The sequence below is a fragment of the Strix aluco genome, chromosome 3 (genome assembly GCF_031877795.1).
Source record: "Strix aluco isolate bStrAlu1 chromosome 3, bStrAlu1.hap1, whole genome shotgun sequence".
Classification (NCBI taxonomy): domain Eukaryota; kingdom Metazoa; phylum Chordata; class Aves; order Strigiformes; family Strigidae; genus Strix; species Strix aluco.
The window spans coordinates 63,417,821-63,437,138 of NC_133933.1; the positions used below are offsets into that span (position 1 = coordinate 63,417,821).

The 19,318-nt window shown below is 39.6% G+C and overlaps 1 protein-coding gene across 6 annotated transcripts in view; it reads left to right on the forward strand.

The window, feature by feature from the left end:
• Positions 1-19,318, forward strand: part of ARID1B (AT-rich interaction domain 1B) — a 334,093-nt gene that overhangs the window by 281,431 nt on the left and 33,344 nt on the right. For 4 of the 6 annotated variants that reach the window (XM_074818828.1, XM_074818830.1, XM_074818829.1 and 1 more), the window contains 3 exons: positions 7,833-7,984; positions 15,413-15,522; positions 16,266-16,424. In XM_074818828.1, the coding sequence (XP_074674929.1) occupies positions 7,833-7,984; positions 15,413-15,522; positions 16,266-16,424 (421 nt within the window). The remainder of the gene's footprint in view (positions 1-7,832; positions 7,985-15,412; positions 15,523-16,265; positions 16,425-19,318) is intronic. The other 2 variants (XM_074818831.1, XM_074818833.1) reach the window with 1 other exon arrangement.

Consider the following 19,318-nt stretch of genomic DNA (forward strand, 5'->3'; position numbering starts at 1 on the left):
AGTGCTCAGATACTATGTCTGATGGGGCAGTGTGCAAACAGCTGCTGTTAGCAAAAAGTTCTTGTGGCCGCTTTTCTGAGGATCTGAGCATTGAATCAGCCTAGTAGAAACAACTGATTTTTAAGTTTCTTCTCCCTCCTTGATTGTTTCTTAGTGAAACGTAAGTAATGGTGATAATGCTAAAGGCACAAGTATCTGGGTAATCAGAAGAAAAAGAATATATTTAGAAAGGGTATTCCTGTTATTCTTCCAAAAAGTATCTTACACAATAATCTTTAGATCAGCCAGACGAAGAAAACAGGCAGCGTGCTTGGTCAGTCTGCAGTGGATTACAAGGTGATGTGCACTGTCACATAATTATGATGCTAGAAAATTATTCCCTGTTTTAGCATTGGCTTTTAGGCCTGGTTGTTGAAAGGAGTAGTTTGGTGTTGATTCTATGTGTCTGATGTCAGCAGACACACACACACATGCACATGCACCTTGGTACAAATCTGGATGCTTTTTCCTTTATGTTTTCCAGTGTTTTGTGAGTGTCAGTGTATTTCTGAGCTTTGGCCTCCCCTGTTCATGCATGCACACACACAAGTATAAAATTTTCTTTTTACTTTTAACCTGAAAAATGGAAAAAATCTTGTGGCAGACCTGGTCACATTACCAGCTTTTGTGGTTGCTTTTTTAAAACTTTGTTGTTGCAAGTGGTGAGCTTTCCCACTAACAAAGAAGGAAATGTAAATCCAGGTTAGTACACTTATAGTAGCAGCTAATGACAGGGAGATACTTAGCTTTCAGATACAGTGGTGTTAAATTTGTTTGTTTTATTCAGATGGGAACTGCCTTTAATGCCATTTCATAGCTGCTCAAGCGAATGTTCAGATTTCGGGTGTCTTGGCCTTTGCTAACAGTGCTGACGCACTGATGAACTTCCAGTCAGAGCAAAGTAAGCAATGTTGGGGGCTTATTTTCCCTTGCTCTCTTCTCCCTCCTTCAGTTCTCCCATATCCCCTGATGACGGAAACAGTTTCACTTCTCCAAGGAGGCCCATAATGTAGCAAGAAGGAAAATACGTAACAAAAGAGCATATGTATCTGCATGCACATGTTTATGTGTAAATTCTCCAGGGAGAAAGCATTCACGGGTCTCACTCCTGAATTACTCTCGTTATAATAACCCATTTGGTGTCAAAGTATGACAGATTATAAGCGCTTAAGGCTAGTCCCAGCTCAAGACAGATTTAAATAAAGTACTTCTGGTTATTGTGCAGGTCAGTGTGTTTAAATAACAACCCCCCAAATCATACTTTGACATTTAAAAGAGAGAGGAAATATTGTCATGCTGCAGACCTGGCACAGATAAGCACAGGGCAATTTGGTCAGTACACTGTGATTTGTGAGTGCAGCCTAACGCAGTCATTTTCACAGTTTGTAATCAAGTAGCCACCTTAGCAGTGTGTCAGCATTAAAAAAAAAAATGTTCCTTTTAAAATGTTTACACAAATTATTCCCCTGAGGTGCTGTAGTGCATTCGCTGCAAAACTGATGTAGGTTAAAGATCTGGAGCAGAAATGGCAAACTTCCATGAGCTTGTGGGCTATTTTTTTTTTCCACCAGCCAATTGTTCAGGTGGCCAGGTGACAGTAACAGGATAATTTTTCAGGTCCAGTGCTGACGGCAGGATAACTGGGAAAAATCCTACATTACGTGAGTGCTGTGGGAAGTGTCAGGAAGCACAGTGCAGAGGTGCCTAAATAATAATTGGTGCGAGCTTGTGGCCACCAGGATGTGTGAGGTGTGACTCAGTGGCAGCTCTTCCCTACCTGGGTGGGCTATGTGTCCCATCCCAGCTCCCATCTTTGCAACACTGCTCCTTTGGCATCGCTCCATTGTGCTCGCCCAGCTCCTGGCCAGGGTGGCCGCCTTGGAGCCTGGCTCTGCCTTGTCGCAGTGTGCACGAGCAGAGGAGCTGCAGAAAGGCACATCTCTTGTAGCACCCAGCTTTTGAGGCTGCCCTGTGAATCTCTCCCTTCCTTCAGGCAGACCTGGCTGAGAGGCTCTGTGTTTGTGCTGGAGGGACCTTTCCTGTGTTTAGCCTGGGAGTAGCGGCTCCCTGTATGTTCCTCCCTGCTCTTCCTCCTGCATTTCTGTTTCATCTCCCTTCTCCAGAGCACCCATCATCCTCCTGGCCTGAAAAACCTTTGGCACTTAGTAAGGATGCTCTCAACCCTTGCTGTTCATGCTTCATATCCACCTACTCTCCCCTCCATTTCCATCTTTTCTGCCCCAAACTCTCCTCACCTGCAGCCCTTCTAGACTCTCCACCTCTGAACCCTCCTTCTGTTTCATACAAATGTCTGTGTTCGACTCATTCCTTTGTTCACGGTGCCACAGGGCTCATTACAGAAGCTGGATCATTTTTTCTGAGTGCACGAAGGGCTTTGCTTCAATGTCACAGGTTTAGATTGAGAGGAGAGCACAGAGTGTCAGATGTGTGCCACAGAATCCAGAGAAAGTCATAGAACTTGATCCTTCTGCACACAGCAAAACCCTGAGCTTTGACATGTTTCCATATGAAAAGTTCTGTCTTCATTTCTTGTCCTGCTGAGAAGCATAACCCACATTTATCATTGTCCATCGCTAAACCACACCTACCTCTGAACTCAATTTTGTAATTAGTTCATGTTTGTTCAAATTTGAGGAAAACAGTAAAAACCTTCATCAGATAGCAACACTGGGGAGGTACTAAATCACATACCATCAAGTATTAAACGCAAGGGCTGCAGAATGACTTTTGTGTAGCAGTCGGAGACAACACACTAACCTGCTGGTGATTACATGTCCAATTAAAGGAAGGCATCTCAATATAAGAGACACTGCTCGGCAGCTGTGATCACTCGTGCGCTCCTTTGTATTGTCAGTGCTCTTTTTTCTTACAATTCCTTTGTTCTGCTTTTTAACGATGACCAGATCTTGCATGTCATCTCCTCTCTTTATGTACATGGACTTCTGCGTTAGCTCAGAAGACACAATTAGATCTGATGCTACTTGTTTTGCAGAGAAAAAGGATTAAGTGCAGATTAAGCTTCGGGTAGATTGCAAATGAAGGAAGACAAAAGAGCAGAACAGGACCTTCTTAAAAGGGAATGTTTTGAATTTGACCAGTTGTATTTTGGACCCGATAGTACACCAGACTATCAACAGCACAATTAAGCTGACAGTCTGGGATCATAGGGTCATTCAGACTGGAAGGAACCTCAGGAGGTCTCTGGCCCAGCCTCTTCCTCAGCAGGCTCAGCTGAGACCTCAGGGCTTTATCCAGCTGGATCTTGAAAACCTCCAAGGACAGACTGCAAACCCTCTCTGGGCCACCAGGTCTAGTGCCTGACTGTTTTTACTGGGAAAAGGGTTTCCTTACATCCAGTCTGAACTTCCCATGTTTTAACTCTTGTCCCTTGTGTCTCATCCTCCCACTGTGCCTCACTGTGAAGAACCTGGCTTCATCTTCTTGCTGACCTCCTTTTAGTTGCTGGGGGGGCTGCTGTTGGGTTCCTCTCAAAAGCTGTCTCTGCCCCTGGCTGAACTAGCCCTCATCCTTCAGCCTCTCCAGGGTGAGTGCTCAAGCCCTGACCATCTAAAGGGTCCTCTGCTAAACTCACTCCAGTTTATCGTCCTCTTTCCTTTACTGGGGGATCCAAAACTGGACATGATACTCTAGATGGAGTCTAATGAGTGACGAGTAAGGAGGGGGTGATCAGTTCCCTCCATCTCCTGGCTCTGCTCCTGCTCACACAGCCCAGGATGTTTTTGGCCCTCTTTGCTGCCAGGGCACTCCGCTGGCTCACACTCAGCTCCCTGTCTGCCAAGATGCCCAGGGGCTTTACAGCAAAGCTGCTCCCCCCAGTCAAGCCCCAGCCAGCACCGCTGCAGGGGGCTCATCCTTCCCAGGTGCAGGACCTTGCACTTGTCCCTGCTGACTTTCATAAGGTTCCTGTCAGCACATTCCTCCAGCCTGTCTAGGTCCCCCTGGGTGGCAGCCCTTTCCTCGAGCGTAACAACTGTCTCTGGCATTATGCAAGTGCTGTGAATTACTAATTGTCACCAGAGTAAATAAACCACAGAAAACAAGCAGATTTCCCTCCCTTCCATTTGCTGAATGCTTAGAGATCTACTTGTGGCAGTAGAGCAGAAAAAAAGAAATGTGTAGGCTTAAGTATAGTGTTTAAATTGATAGCATAATCCTAAATTTGTATTGGCCCAGCTGCTTTTTCTTCTAAATGGACAAAAATATGTGATCTGGGATCATGGTATTGGAGGAGTTAGAGCTGGAAAATACATGACAGGTCATCTAGTTCATATGTAATGTAGGATTTCTCTGAGCAGTACTTTTTCTAATGTGTTGTCTGTGTGCAGAAGTGTGCAATACTGAGGTTTCCTTCATTCTCTTGGAGGGTAGCTGCATGAGACACTTTTTCACTATACTCAACATAGGTGTTTCTTTTCTTAATTTCGTCCTGTTATTCCTAATTATCACTTTTGTCATCCCTAGGCAATGCAGCCATTGGTGTTTATGTGGTAAATATTGTTAAATAGTATACTTAACTGGGTTCTGCTATAGAATTCATAGCTGGTCAGTTGAATTTTTGCCATTAGATGTCACTACATGTACAGCAGACTGTTTTTAAAAGACTTGATTTTTATTTAGCCTTCCAAAAAAATAGAGGAGGGAATTGGGAGGTGTAGGAGAGAGTCCGGTAGTATGCTTTGAGATAACTACTTCTTAAATAGCGTGTTGGATATGCCTTTACTAAAAGCAGCACAGAAGGAAACATAAGATTTTTGACTTAACTCCAACAACCAACAGATGATGCTGTGACCTTAAGCATATATAAATATGTTTAGCAGCTGCTGTGCAACATATTTATAAGTGTTTAGTGACCTGGAGGTTAATCAAAATGAGTTTGGTGATCTCAGCTCAGTTCTTAATGGACTCCACTTCATATTATAGCACTGATGCAGCACAATTTGTCACAGTTGGCAGTCTTTACTCAAAGGAGGCCCACTGTGGAGTGAGAATTAAAGACTGAAGTAATACCTGATTATTTCTCCCTAAAGAAACTTTCCATTCCAAGCCATCATAGAGCAGAATAGTATGTGGAGGAGCTCTGTACTGCGCACTGTACCCAGTCTCAGGATAAAATAACATTTACTCTTACACGATGTTGCCTTTCAGTGTCACTGAATTAGCTCGTCTGTGCTGCGGTCAGTGCATTGATAGGGGACCAGGGAAGGACAAAGTTCTGCCAGGGTTGGTGCTGTCTTTTCACTTGCTGGGCTCTTTCCAGAGATGGAGAGCTGTGTCCATTCCAAGTGCAGCATTAATGGGAGGATGAAAAGGAAAGGTATTGCCTTGCCAGATGAAATATCGGAATTAGGTTCTGCCATTCAGGTCTTTCTGGGTACAGAAGCAATTTTCTTTAGACTTCCGTTGTTTTCTTGCTGTCCTGGCCAAAGCTAGTGTATTCCTTTTATTTAATTTCCACTCCCCGTCTAAACTGGAAATAGTTTTCTACTTTTTGATTTAAAGCTGTTGTACAGCAGTATGCTTTCATGAGCTACAATTGAGATTGATGTCCATAGTGGGTAACATGAAATAGGTTGTACCTCAATTTGAGACAATGAACAGCCCCACAGCCTAGAAGATACACATGCTATAGGAAGTAATAGTATTGAAATATTAGTAGGTAAGGACCAATTTTAGCTTACCTGCAGATGTGGATGTCCTGTGTATTTTTAAATCAGAAGGACATTGGAGAGATAGATACCTGTAGAGACTTCTGTCTTTTCCAGAATCCCATCCTTACTCCATAAAAGAACCTTTCAAAATCTATTACTTCATTTTTAAAGTGTAGAAATGCACTTGCACATTTTCTTCGTGCTCACTAGTAACTTTAACCAGCAATAGGAAGGATCTCGCTTATCCAGCATAGAAAGAACTTTTCAGTTAACTGCATTTGTTGAAATATAGCAATTTTCAGCTAAAAAAAGGGGGGTGGGGGTGTTTAAGATAAAGTATTTACATAAGAAAAGCTTGATTGTGTGACTGAAATCTTTTAAAGTTGTTGCCAAATGGTCCTGCTCTTCTCTTTTCCCTTTGTAATTTTCCCTTGGAGCATTGCAGCACTGTGCATTTTAAATCTTTTCCCTCCACTACTCATTGCAAGCTTCATCAGGGAAATGACATTGTATGGCAGTTGTCTCCTTCATATCAAAAGAAAGCCTTTGCCTCTTTGCAAGAGTGAAGAAAAGTTTGTCTTCAGAGAGCAAAGGACAAAACTGACTTGGAAAAAGATGCTTTATTTAGATAACACGTTCTCTTTTCCTTTGAAGAAATTCACAATGTGTCAAGAAAAATTAGGCCAAATAGTGATTTAATGGTCTTCCTCCTGTACCTCCTAAAAAAGAAATCCCTTTCTACCAATTGCGTTAAGAATCTGCCATGAGTTTGGAGAAGACAAGAAGCCATTGAAGTTATTCAGGGTTGTTGGTTTGGGCGTTGTCTGTTTTGTTTGAATACTGGATAATAATGAAAAGTAGAATTTATACCAAAACTCCATCTTGCTACCAGGACATGCAGCTTTCCCTGCCTGTGGGATAAAATTAAATGCTTTGTTTTTTGTGAGGAAAAAAAAAGCTGACAGGTACCAAAGCTATGTAAAGGGGTGGTTACTTCTTTTCTTGTCTCCTTTATTTGGAAAAACAGCATAAATTTACAGGGGGTACGTTGAAGAAACAGGTCTGAGTTTTGTATTTTCCTATGTAGGCTATGAATATACAAGTAAGTATATTTTTGCATGTGTTTTTATTTATATATATGATTTTGTGTGTATAAATCTGTATCTATATCCATATCATAACATGTGCAGTCTTCAACTATATCAAGAGTAGATAATTGTATTATGGATTAAAAGAATAAAAGGTTATTTTTGAAGTTGGATCAGGTTATTCTGCTTACTTGGATTGGATTATTTTCTTCCTTATGCCTCAGTTTATCTATAGAATTTGATACTTAGATACTTTTTAGAACTTACTTTTAGAATTTAGAGTAGATAAGGTTTAGCCTTCAAAAATACTTGGTCTGAAGATGTGGAGAATTAGGTAAGAGCTTCATTTAGGACAGTTTTTCAGACAAACTTAAGTCTCAGTTATGAAAAGTATTTTACAGATATGTGATTAATTTTCAAAACCAAAATAGTTCTGCTGAGGTTTCTTGTTTCAGCAAAGTGTAGTATGTACCTTTTTTTTTTTTTTTTTTTTTGAAAGATTGGACATAGATAGCATGGACAAAAGAGGAACATTGTATTCAATGTGATAACATCAGATACAGAAATCTGAAACAGATTCTATGGTACCCGTTTTTGTTGTGGTCATTTCACTGTTTTTTAAGCTATGGCAGGTAAGAATTTCTATTACGTGGTCAAAATGACAATTCACTGGTTGGTTTTTTTTATGCCGACACTAGGTTCTAATTTTGACTCGATCACATTACTTGTCTACTCATAGGATAAATAATGCAAGTTGTATTTTTCTGCTGATTGGTTGTGACATGTAAAGGCAGTGTATACATCTCTTGAAATTTGTGTTCAGTCCAGTTCTGTCTCACATACAGTAACTAATTCATGACTAATTCAAAGCTCCCATGTAGGTAAAATGAACTAATTGCGTGCTTTCTCCTTAGCTATTTGCAAACAATAGAAGAGGTACTCTGTAACAAACCACAGCATCTTCAGCAATGAGGTATGTAATGAGACATCGTGTGTGTGCTCTTTCTTCTCATAGGCAAGGCAATTTTCCTGCCATGAATCAGAGCGGTATTATGGGATCCAGCTCCCCCTACACTCAGCCGATGAACAACAGCTCTGGCTTGATGAACCCGCAGGCTCCTCCTTACAGCATGGCACCTAACATGGTGAACAGTTCAACAGTTAATGGTGGGTAACCTTTCAGCAGTGGCCTTCCTCCATAAATCTGCTTAACAGTACCAGCCCTGGGCTGGTGGCAGGGGGATAGCCTTCTTCATCCGATTCACCCCTGTTGGATAGGTTTGAAACTAGGCTAAGGTTTTTGCATTTTTTTGTACAATAACTCATACATTTTTCATTAAGTTCTTTTGCACAGCATGTAGATGAGTACAATGTTTTGAACAGTTCCAGCAACACTCGGACCCAGTTTGACGTAGGTGTTGACTAGCAAGTATATGTATATTTGTGTGTATGTGTCTGCAAGAGAGGGAAGGAGAAATTTTAAGAGGCTGCTGTTGCTTTTCAGTATTTTACTTCCTAAGATTGCAATTTCAGATATTTAATCTAGTACTGGTTTTAAAAAATATATGTGCACCAGGTCTGACTTGAAGATGCTGTAAGTTGAGCACTTAAAATAATTATTCTGTTCTGAAAACATAGGCCATATTTACTGTTTCCAAAATTCATATAACCATATATAGGGTTTCTTAATTTACTTATTTAAATATCTGTATATGAAATTTAATCATAGCTTTCTTTTGCAAAAAAAAAACCATATTCTGTGTAGCTGCTGGAATTACCCTTCATATCATGACTTGTGAATTTAGAATTATTTGCAGCTTTGTGTGTGACTGTGAAGACAGGTGAATGTAGTTCTCTGCAAATGTGGGTTTTGGTTTGGGTTTTTTTTGGTCCATATTCAGCTTGAACTTGTAACAGTGATCCTTCATCAAGATAATACCAGTAAAGATCATTTCTTTGATTGGGGCGGGTTTGGATGGCGTTTCAGTGACCCTAAAGTGAATCCTCCCAAATACTTACTCCAGTCATGGAGTTTCTGTGCGTCCTTTACATTAGCCTTTTTTGAAATGTTGGGGTTTTTGAAATTTTTCTGGAAGCTGGATAGTTGTGCTACAGTGATTTGATATTGTTTCTGCTTTTGTTTATTTCTTTAGAGATACCTTACTACTTAAATTGTATCTTACCAAGAGCCTGTGTTTCAGTATCTTCCTCTCTGCGCTGCTTAGTGTGTTTCATTCCTTCATCCTTTGCCTCCTTCCCTGTCTTTCTTCCCTGTCAATTCTATATGTCCCTGCTTCCTGGACAGAAAATGGCCACTGTGAGATTCTAGTTTGTCCATAGAGTTTCTTTCCTCTACATAGGAACTTCTGAGACACTTAATAGTGTCTTACTTTTCAAGAATATTATGTTACATTTTTGGTTAGCAGAAGAAACAGAAAGGAAGCTGTTAACCAGTAATTTTTTTTCAAAAAAAATAAAATAAAAAATAAAGAAGGGCTTTTCAGTGCTGGCTTGGAAGCCATTGGTTAGTCCAGACAGCACACTTCACTGTCTAGATGAAGAGGGAAAAGCTATTGAAAAGACCATTAGATAATAGCTTGCTTTTCCCCCACCAGAGCTGTCCCAGGTAATATTATGTTTTGTTTGTGTAGTTATGTGTTTTGTCTGGCTTGCTGAAATAAAATTACTTCTGAGCATTGAAACTGTGCTATAAATTCTGTTTTGCTATTAGCAGAAGTAATTTTTCCCCCTTTTCCTTTGGCCCCCAGAGCTGCAAAAATAACCAACAGCAAACAGATGGCAGAGTGCCCTGCCTAAGAAGATTTATGTATTCCTGAGGAATAACCAGTTTAAAGGAAGATTCACAGAGGTTTTTTTGTTCAGATAATTCAGCCATTCGTTATTTCATACAGTGGAAATCTGTTCAATGCAAGGCCATTTATCCTAGCAGTCTTTTGTATGGGGTAGTCATACTCTTTTTATTGTGTTATGCATTCTGAAATATTGGATTTTTAATAATTTAAACATTTATCAGGGTTTTTTCTGCCAGTGCATTTGTGAGGTTTTCTTTTGTTCCAGTTTTATTAATTCAAAGATTACCCAATGGAAAGTAAGTATGAGATGAACTAGAGGAGTTCAGCGCACCGCTTTTCCTCTGTGTGTGAGCAGACATGTATCTAGATCGCTTTTTGCAGCTGACCCCCAAGAGCACACAGATAGTGTTGGTAGGGGCAGGAAACAAAAAGAGAAAATTAGGTGGGAATATACTGCTGGGGGCACATGCAGTGGGAATGCTGCATTTTCCCCTGTCCTGACATCCTTCTGCTTGGGTCAAAGAAATGAAGGGCTGAGCTTAAGACAAGTGTAAATACAGTACTTAAAATGGTAATGTCTTGAGCAGGGGGAGCACTTCAGTGTGAGCTCTGGCCCTGCATTTGATGAGGTGGAGAACTTGCAGGTGACACTACTTACAGGCTTGAAAATGGCATTTTCTGTGACACAAAGACCGGTTCAGCTTTCTGGCTCTTGAACCTTTTTTCCTCACTATTGTAAAGTCACAGGTCTCTCAGATAAACCAGGGTTCAGTCAGTGTGTATGGCCAAAAACAAATGCAGCTGAGTGACTGCTGATGGAGTGAAGTGCGGGCACTAGTTAACTTGCTCACATGCACTGGGCATGAGCAACTGTGGTTTCAATTAGAGGCCAATGGAAAACCAAGGTAAGCAAGAGGGAGTTGTTTTCTTGGTTGTCTGGGTTTTGGAGAGTGTGGTTGCTATTCTGTTTCGAGGGAGGAAGGTAGGTTTTGGTTATACTCATTTTAATCAACTACAGTTAAGTATAATGCTGGTTTTGCTACACATTTTTAGGAGTATTTATAACTCATTACCAGTTGATCTGTTGGGTCTTTTTCTTTAGTTTTTTTAATTAATGTCACAGTTGAAATGAAAATCATGTTGCATTTATGCATCCTGGTACTTCACATCAGTGACTGTGGATCAAACAACAGAGTGCCAGCTTCTGCTTATGTAGAGCAGTTCAGGAACACAGAAATTATGAGATCAAAGGAGACATATCCTTCTGATTGAGTATCCCATCCATAACAATAACAAAAGCTTCAAGAAAAAATTCTGGAATCCCTTTACAATTATGGAACAAACTGCCATTCAGAGAAATTGTATAACCTCCACTGTCCTTTTGTTATGTGAGTTCACATACATATTTTAGATTTTTTTCCCCTATTTTTTAAATTCAAGCTTTAAAAATACATATAGTAAAAGGAAACTTAGAAAGCCCAACATAAATAAAATAGTAATTTCATGCATTAAGGCTTGTTAATTCTAGTGAAAATTACCTTTAAAAAGAAGTAATACGGAGCTTGGATCTCACAGATCCAAACTTGTGCTTGCACAGAAACTGGCACTCAGTCTTTGCTACCTCTGGAGGTGAACAAAACAGTAAAAAGGCATTAATCTCCTTACTTGCCACCAGGATCCTTTCCTAATTTCACTACATCGGTCCTCCTGAAACCTTTCACTTTCTGGGTATTATTGTTCCCAATGTATTTTTAACATAAAACATGAAGTTCTAGGAAAAGTTATTTGCACTAAAGGAATTAAAAGGATGCTCTTAAAAATAACCTTAAAAATAGATACAACACTTACCTTTTCGTATATATATTTGACTTTCATTTGGATGAACCTCTGATAGAAAAAGCAATCATGTTTATGAATGTGAAGCATTTTTTAGAAATCTTAATTGGTTTTCTCTGTTTTCCAGCTTGGTTACATTTTTCTGAAAAATTGAAACCTCCATTTATTTCACTATTTTTTTTTGCTGTAATGCATATCTTTGTATGAGCTATTATATAATGCACATTGAAATAAACTTTCTGGAGGATGTCAGCAGTTGATAACAGCTGAAGTATCCCATCACCTATACTTCAAAAAACCGGTGACCGTGATCCAGTGGTCATTGTGTGACTCAGCCAGCTCCTGGCTGTGTAAATCGGCCAGCTCCTGGCACAGAGATGCCCGCGTCCCAAACCACATGCACCTGTCATCCCTCGGACAAGACTTGTTAGGCAGAAAGGAGGTGCAGCGCTGAGGTCCTTGGGTGGCCCACTCACCCCTTTCAGATAAGGTGCCCAAGTGCCCTGGGCTGTGCTTTTCCCCGGAGGCAGACGGTCATTCGGGGCAGGACATTAGGCAACGCTGCTGTCCCTCTTCCATTTTTCCTGTGGGCATAAAAGCAGTGAGGAGGATCCTCTTGCCAAGTCCACATGAGTCATGAATTTGCTGCTTTTTTGTTTGTTTGTTTATTTGTTTTTTTTTCTTGGTGTGAGAGTGCTAGGGGTGGAAGGGAAGAAGGAATGCTTACAAAGGATGTAATATTCTGTTTTGTGGAGTGTGATTTGTTATTGCACTAGCAATAAAGAGAAAAACAATGTTTGTGTATTGCTACTCCTACTGTATTTCATCACCTTCTGGGACTGATAGAGCAGCCTTTAGCAAAAAAGAATACTTTGCTGCAGTTTTACTCATGTCAATATCTGCCTTTGAGTACATTAAATTCAGTGTGGAATAGTTAATTCAGGACCTTGACCCATACCTGCTTTTTGAAATCATTCTAGCTCTTAAATTCTTATAATAAGCCAGAGGCTAGTACTTGAAACCTATTCACAGTACACTACAACACTTTTTGAGTCAAGATTTCCCTGTTATCCTCCTCTCTAAAATGTTTTATCCTTTGGTCTGCACTTCACACACAGAATTATTAGTACCTGTGTAGAAAGAGGCTGTGTCTTATTTTAGCAGTTTCGTGACAATAACAGTATTTCACTGCTCAGAAGGGGTCAAAACAATGTTCTTGCTGTACCACTTTGCTAAAAAAAGTGAAGGAATGTCTGTTTGCAAATCGCTGGAGAGTACGTTTGCAAGAAGTTATGAAACAGCATTTCAATAGTGGATAGAAAAGTAGCTGTGGAAACTTCCTAGGTAAAAGCTATAGGGAAACTAGACAAGCTTGCAATTTGCTAGTGAAATCCTTGCAGTTCTTCTCTTATAGGTAGAAAGAAAGGATGTAGATGCATTAAATAATTTAGAACAAAAAGTGAAACAGAATTGGGAAACTTTATTATTTTTTTCATAATTGTCTCCAACTCCTGGTAGTTATGTTTGCATATCCCAATAAGAAATATTCAAAAGCCAAAACGAATCAGTATTGTTACATTTTCTAAACTTGATTAATAGTCAGAATATATGTGGTAATTTGCAGACTAGAGTTACTTACTTGCCCTTTACATGAGGTGTTAACTTAAATCTCTCTGGAAAAGAGATTTTTATAAAGGAATTCTGATGGAAACAGGACTACCAGGAGTGGGCACAATTATTATATTCCTTGTAATAGAAATACGATGTGCCAACCTAGATAACAGTGAGATATCAGCAGAGAATTTAGCCATGCAGAATTCTGGTGAAGAAGTGTGATTGTTAACTTTGCTTTGTTTGACCTCTCTAAAATCGCTTTAGAGGGGACGGGTCATCTCTGGTTGCTTTGAAACTAAAACTAAGTCTTCTTTTTTAGTACTTTCACAGCATGAAACGTGTTAACTGTTAAAATGGATTTTGTATAACAGTTTTGCATTCCAGTTTGAAGCCAGACTGTGGCATACATTTGACCATTTTGTACATACATTTTTTTTAAAATCTCTAAAAGAAAAATAACTTTTTTTTAATCTGTGGAATTCAAAACTAAAATGTGTTAGGCTGCCATCCTTCACTTCATAATGGTCACAAGCTGCCCCAACTCCTCAAACAGTTATAAGGGCAAAACGCATACAAATCAAATGCTTAGTGGATGCTGGCTTCCCAGTATCATATTGCTTGGCTGTTTTGTTGAGGTTTCACACACATACATAAAAATAACAGCATTTTTAGCTGATCCCAATAGATTTTTCTCTGCAGCTGCATCACTTGAAAAAGGCTTTTTGTTCCAATTCTTGAAGTCTTAAGTATTGCAAGTAATTTTATTTTTTTTTAAATCTCAATTATGATTTATGTGTTTTGATGACTTTAAGGGCTTGATTGGGCTACAAATGTGCTTTGAAAAAACAAGGAAATGTGCCCATGAAAAACACCGTCAGTTCAAAGCTGTATATTGAGCATACAGTTGTAAACTCACATGGCACACGGCTGGGTAGGTTTTTTTGGCAGACCCATAGTCTCAACCTGCAGTGATGCTAAAGATATTAGCAAATTAGCACTGCAAAGCTTGCCAGCGTATTCGCCAGAGTCCTGCTCATGCTCTCACTGCTGTAATTAAAACTAATTATTTTCTAAAACATAGTAATACATGAATATGTGCAATAATCATTTTGTAGTGGGCAATCTGTGAAGTATTTTTAAAGCTTCTTTTCCCCCTCCTATCTTTGGCTTGTTATGCAGTGTGCCTGCTGCCTAGTGCAAGCCAGCATTGTCATTTTGCAGAGAGGCACACTAGTCTGGTAATCAGATTTCTTTTTTTTTTTTAAAAAAACAATGATGCTTTGCCGATTCTTAAAATTTATAAGTTTGGGATATGTATTTTTTCCTTTTTATTGTCTTGTAGGTTATTCTATCCTATGTTTTTCTTATCTCAGATCCTTCTTTGAAAGAAGGGCATGGAGGGGAAAAAAAGAGGAGAGGAAAGGAAGATAATCTAGTCCTCCGCAAATGCTGTGTACATGGTTTTCTGCAGGGAAAGAATCACCTGGTGTCTTGCTGTTCTCTGGTTATTTGCATTGATTCAGTGTCATGGCACCTCCTAGCATCTGCTCTGCCCAGTATTTTCTCTCTATTTATCTGAACGTTTCTTCTTGCATCTTTCTAGAAATCCAGGAACCCAGCAGCTCTGCAGCAATAATACTATACTTAGCACTTGCATCTTCAAATAAAAAACCCCCTTAAACTCCTCACACCCCTGGGAAGCAACTGCGTGCCATAATCATAGAAAGACATTTGTGCGTTCGTTATAGTCCCACCTCATTTTGGCAGGAGGGGAAGACGTTGAATGCTGGATCTCCAACAGAGCGGAGTTTACAGCTTGTAATTCTGTAGCTAAGGCTCACAGTGGCTGAGCCATTCATACTGAAGTCAGTAGGGGCAGGAATTATCTGCTGGACACCAACCTTAATACAGACGTAACTGGGAAATTCAGCATTTTTCTCGGATTCAACATTGCAAGCAAAATGTGCATCATTTTCGTTTACACTTGTCTGTTGCTAAAGGGAAGGTGCAGTAGTTGCTATAATAGACTGTTGTTCTGTTAAAATGGAGTAGTCAAATGTGGAAATAGTCGAAGACCACCAGCAGCATGAAGATTGAATTTTACCCTGTAAAGTGGTGGTGGTTGTTGTTACATGGTGCTTGTATTCTCACCTCGCTCGTTCTCTTCTATTTCCTCACTTCAACTGAAGAGGTTTCCAGGTTTCCGGATGCTAGGATAACAGGACAGAGGTGGGATAACCTCTGCTTCACATGGTGCCACAATCTTGCAGCATGTTTTTTCCCACAAAACCAAACATAGTCCTGCTTAACTGTTTCTCCTGTTTTCGATTAGCACCTATGGGTCTTGCAGATATGATGACACCTGGTGAGTCCAAACTACCCCTTCCTCTCAAAGCAGATGGCAAAGAAGAAGGACCCCCCCAGCCCGAGAGCAAGTCAAAGGTATTTACCACCTCTGCACGTGGTGTTGGTTCAGCCCGCAGAAGTCTGCTGTGTTGTCCTTCATCTTCTGGTTTTGGCCTACCCACTTCTGTTCTTTCCTGCATGCCTTTCCATTCACGTGCAATCTCTTTGTTTGTTTCTTTTCTTTTTTTTTTTCTTTTTTCCTTCATTGTGTGGATCTGAAAGTTACTAGTTCTTACGGCATTTTAACTTGCAGGGGCAAAGCAACCCAAGCCAAAAGTTGCGTGGGGATTCGGCTGTGCCATGTGGGTGGGGAAGAAGGGTCTTGCCTGGTTTCAATACTTGCAGCCATTTTTCTCTGCCTTCAGTTATAGCTTCCTGTTTTGGCCGCCTCAGCAGCAGCAACATACTTTAATATTTTGCTTTTCTGCCTTATTTGATAAAATAAGGTGAACAGCTTGTTTTTTTTCTTTCTTTCATAAGGGGAAACCCATGCTTAGCATTCCATGTGAGCTTGAAATAAGCATGGTGGCTTAGTGACTTTAGCCAAGCATCCAGCAAACTTTCCAAATTATACTAATTAACAATGTTGTTTTAATACCTTTTATATATATATATAAATATATTTATATATGTGTGTGTTTTATGTATGTGTCTCTCTGTTTATATATATTTTATATATAAAAATTGGTCAGTCTGTTAAACTGGATGTATTTTTTTTGTTTTTAATAAAGTTTGCCCTGCCTTTGTCATATTATTTTTTTTTTATTCCTCTACCACAGGATAGCTACAGCTCTCAGGGTATTTCTCAGCCCCCAACCCCAGGCAACCTGCCAGTCCCTTCCCCAATGTCCCCAAGCTCTGCTAGCATCTCCTCATTTCATGGAGATGAAAGTGATAGCATTAGCAGCCCAGGCTGGCCAAAGACTCCATCAAGCCCTGTAAGTGGCTCTGGTTTTTTTGGTTTTTGTTTATTTTTTTGTAATTAATTATATTTTAATGCTTGCTTGTTTGTTTTGTAAATTCCTTTTCTTCATTATTTATCCACTAAACAGTTTTCTTTCTTTGTAACACTGGGTACAAATTCTGCTCTTGGACACATGACTGTAAGTTCCACTGCCTGGCTTCAGTGGGGCCTGAGCATGCTTATCCAAGGGCAAAATTTGTCCCAACAGTACTTTGAAATAAGAAAGAGTAAAATTGCGTGCATCATGCAAGTGTGCTGTCTGGTAATACAGCAGTTGTTGTGAAGAAAACATCCTTCCTGTAATGCATCAGCTTCCAAGCATGCCAACTGTGTTGTTAAGGACAATTTCGTTTCTGTTCCTGGGCCCAAACTCCTTCACACAACTGACTTCACTCTGGTTGCTGCACTTGTCTTTGCTAGGATTATTTAGGAAAAAAACAAAGTGAGAAATCTTCTCCCCTGTTGAAACGAATACCTGTCAACATTTAAATTGTAGACTTAGCACCGTGAAAAAGCTGCCATGTATATTGTTGAAACATTTCTAGTTTTGAATTGCATATTTGGAAATACAATCATTAGGTGATCAGGGCACAGTCTAAACCAAAATTCTTTCTGATTTGCTTCATTCCATTATTTTGGAAATAACTCAGACTGTGGGTAGAAAAAAACCTGATACATGTATGTTTTTAGAAAACTATTTTTTAGATTAGTAGGTTTAGTTGTTCTCATACAGGTTATAAAGAAAAACCTGAGAGATGCGTGGAGCTAAAAAAGAATTTCATCATATATATGTGTATATATACACATAGAAAATCTATATGCACATACAGAAAAAAGACTGCAGGCATAAGCTGATATGGCCTGTGGGGAGCAAATGTCCTCTTGGTCATTTTTGCTTTGTTTTTTCAAATCAGAAAAATATAAATTGTTCTTCTTTTCTTTTTAACGAAAGTAATAATGATCATAATTTCTCTATAGAAAAATACTGAAATAATACCTTTAATAAGTCTTGTGAGGAATATAAAGGGGTTTTTTCCAATGTTAATGTGCACTTAAATTAGCAACAATTCTTTGATAACAATTTTCACAAAGTGATATATTGACGAGAATGTCTCAGGGCAAACAGAGAAAGGCCAATTGGAAGGAAAAAGATCCAAAATCCAGACATCTAGTGAATCCCCTGAGCAAAGGGGCAGCATGGCATGAAGTGCACCACCTTAATGTTTTGATGTTTATTTGGCAGCAACTTTGAGTCTCAGAAGGCAGCTGGTGTTACTTGTTCCCACAAAGTCTCATCTCTTTCTTAACAGCATTTCTGAAAGCGTGGTACCAAAAACTCTGTTTTTGTAGCAATGTTTTGGGTATTGCTTGTTTGGGCGGTTTTCTGGAGGAAAGCAAGAGAGTTATTGCACAGGCTAACACATTGAATTCTTCCTCTACAAGGCTACCAAATGATAATGCATTCCTGAGCTCATTGCATAAACTGCATAACAAATTCTAGAGTCATTGTGAACGTATGTGAAGTTTTTTCCATGTAAATACCAGCTTACAGCATAGGAAAAAAAAAATAGAGAAAGTTTGTGCTTTCAATTTCTTCTGGATGCCCTCCTGTCCAAATGCTGCTGCATCTTTACTTAGCTTCAGTTAGCTTCCTGGTACACAGATATGGATAAATAGTGCTTTGGAATAGTAGAAAAATAAGTACTGCAGATTAGCTGATCCCTTTTTACCTATGAAGGTCAGTGTATTGGATGACTTCACTGACTTCAACAGAAGCCTGACATAGACTGGAACGATTGATTGCAGGTGTTTTATTACACCTGAAAACAGCCTGATTTTGTTCATTAAATCCCAAAACTGTTTCATGTGCTACACCTTCTCCATTCCAGCAGAGGATAAAAGCAAGGGTGAATATGGTCTGTAATTCACTTCACAGTATCCCTATGATCCTACTAAGTGGATCCTCTCAGCAGTTTTATATGGAAGTGAGGCATGAGAAAATGTGAAGAAGGAATTGTTGAATGTTATGTTTTGAGGGCTCTTCAGGTGCATTGGTAAAAGGACACTTCTGCTATGCTAATTTTGGACGTAGAGTGCATCCCTGAGAGTGGCGAGGTGGCTTTAAAGTTCTTTAAAAGAAAAATTTAAACTGTGGGTGTGAACTATACAGGGTTGCTCCAACATGGATAAAACAGTAGGTTATGAAAACCCCATAAAATGCTGTTCACTGTCCATAGGTACCCATGAACATGACAGTGAATACACCTGTGAATAGTACTATATCTCCATGGTGCTAGCTGTGAGGGGTCTGCAGGGTCCTCCAGGAGGAAATCTTGACAGAGGATTGTGTCTTGCAAAAGCCTCTGCCAGAGATTGGACTTCAGCAGTTTTTCCTGCCTCTGTATGCGCACTCCGTTCTGTAGTAAAATAGGTCTATGTAATAAGTGTAATATTGGCAAATTATTGAAGTGGGGGAAGTGAACGGTAGATAGTTCTATAAATATAGATGCTTAAAGATATGTACAGAAACAACTACCCACTGCCTTAATGTGAAAAGAACTCCTACAGAAATTTGTGTTGCAGTGAAGGATTCTGCAGACTCACTATACAAGGGTCTGTATATAACACAGTTTTAACAGGTGTATTGAAAATAAAGTGATGAGTTCAGCGGATTTAATATGGGAATTGGCTTTGGTATCCACATACTTTGGTGGGTTTTTTTAAATCATCCATTTAAACATGGCCAGTCATACAGCGTGGAAGAGTGCTGGGGATTGAGGGCAGCCTAGGACACAACTAGATTGGTAAAGGTATGTGCCACAGGCTTCCACTAGCATTCTTTTATCACCAACATTATCAACCAGTTTA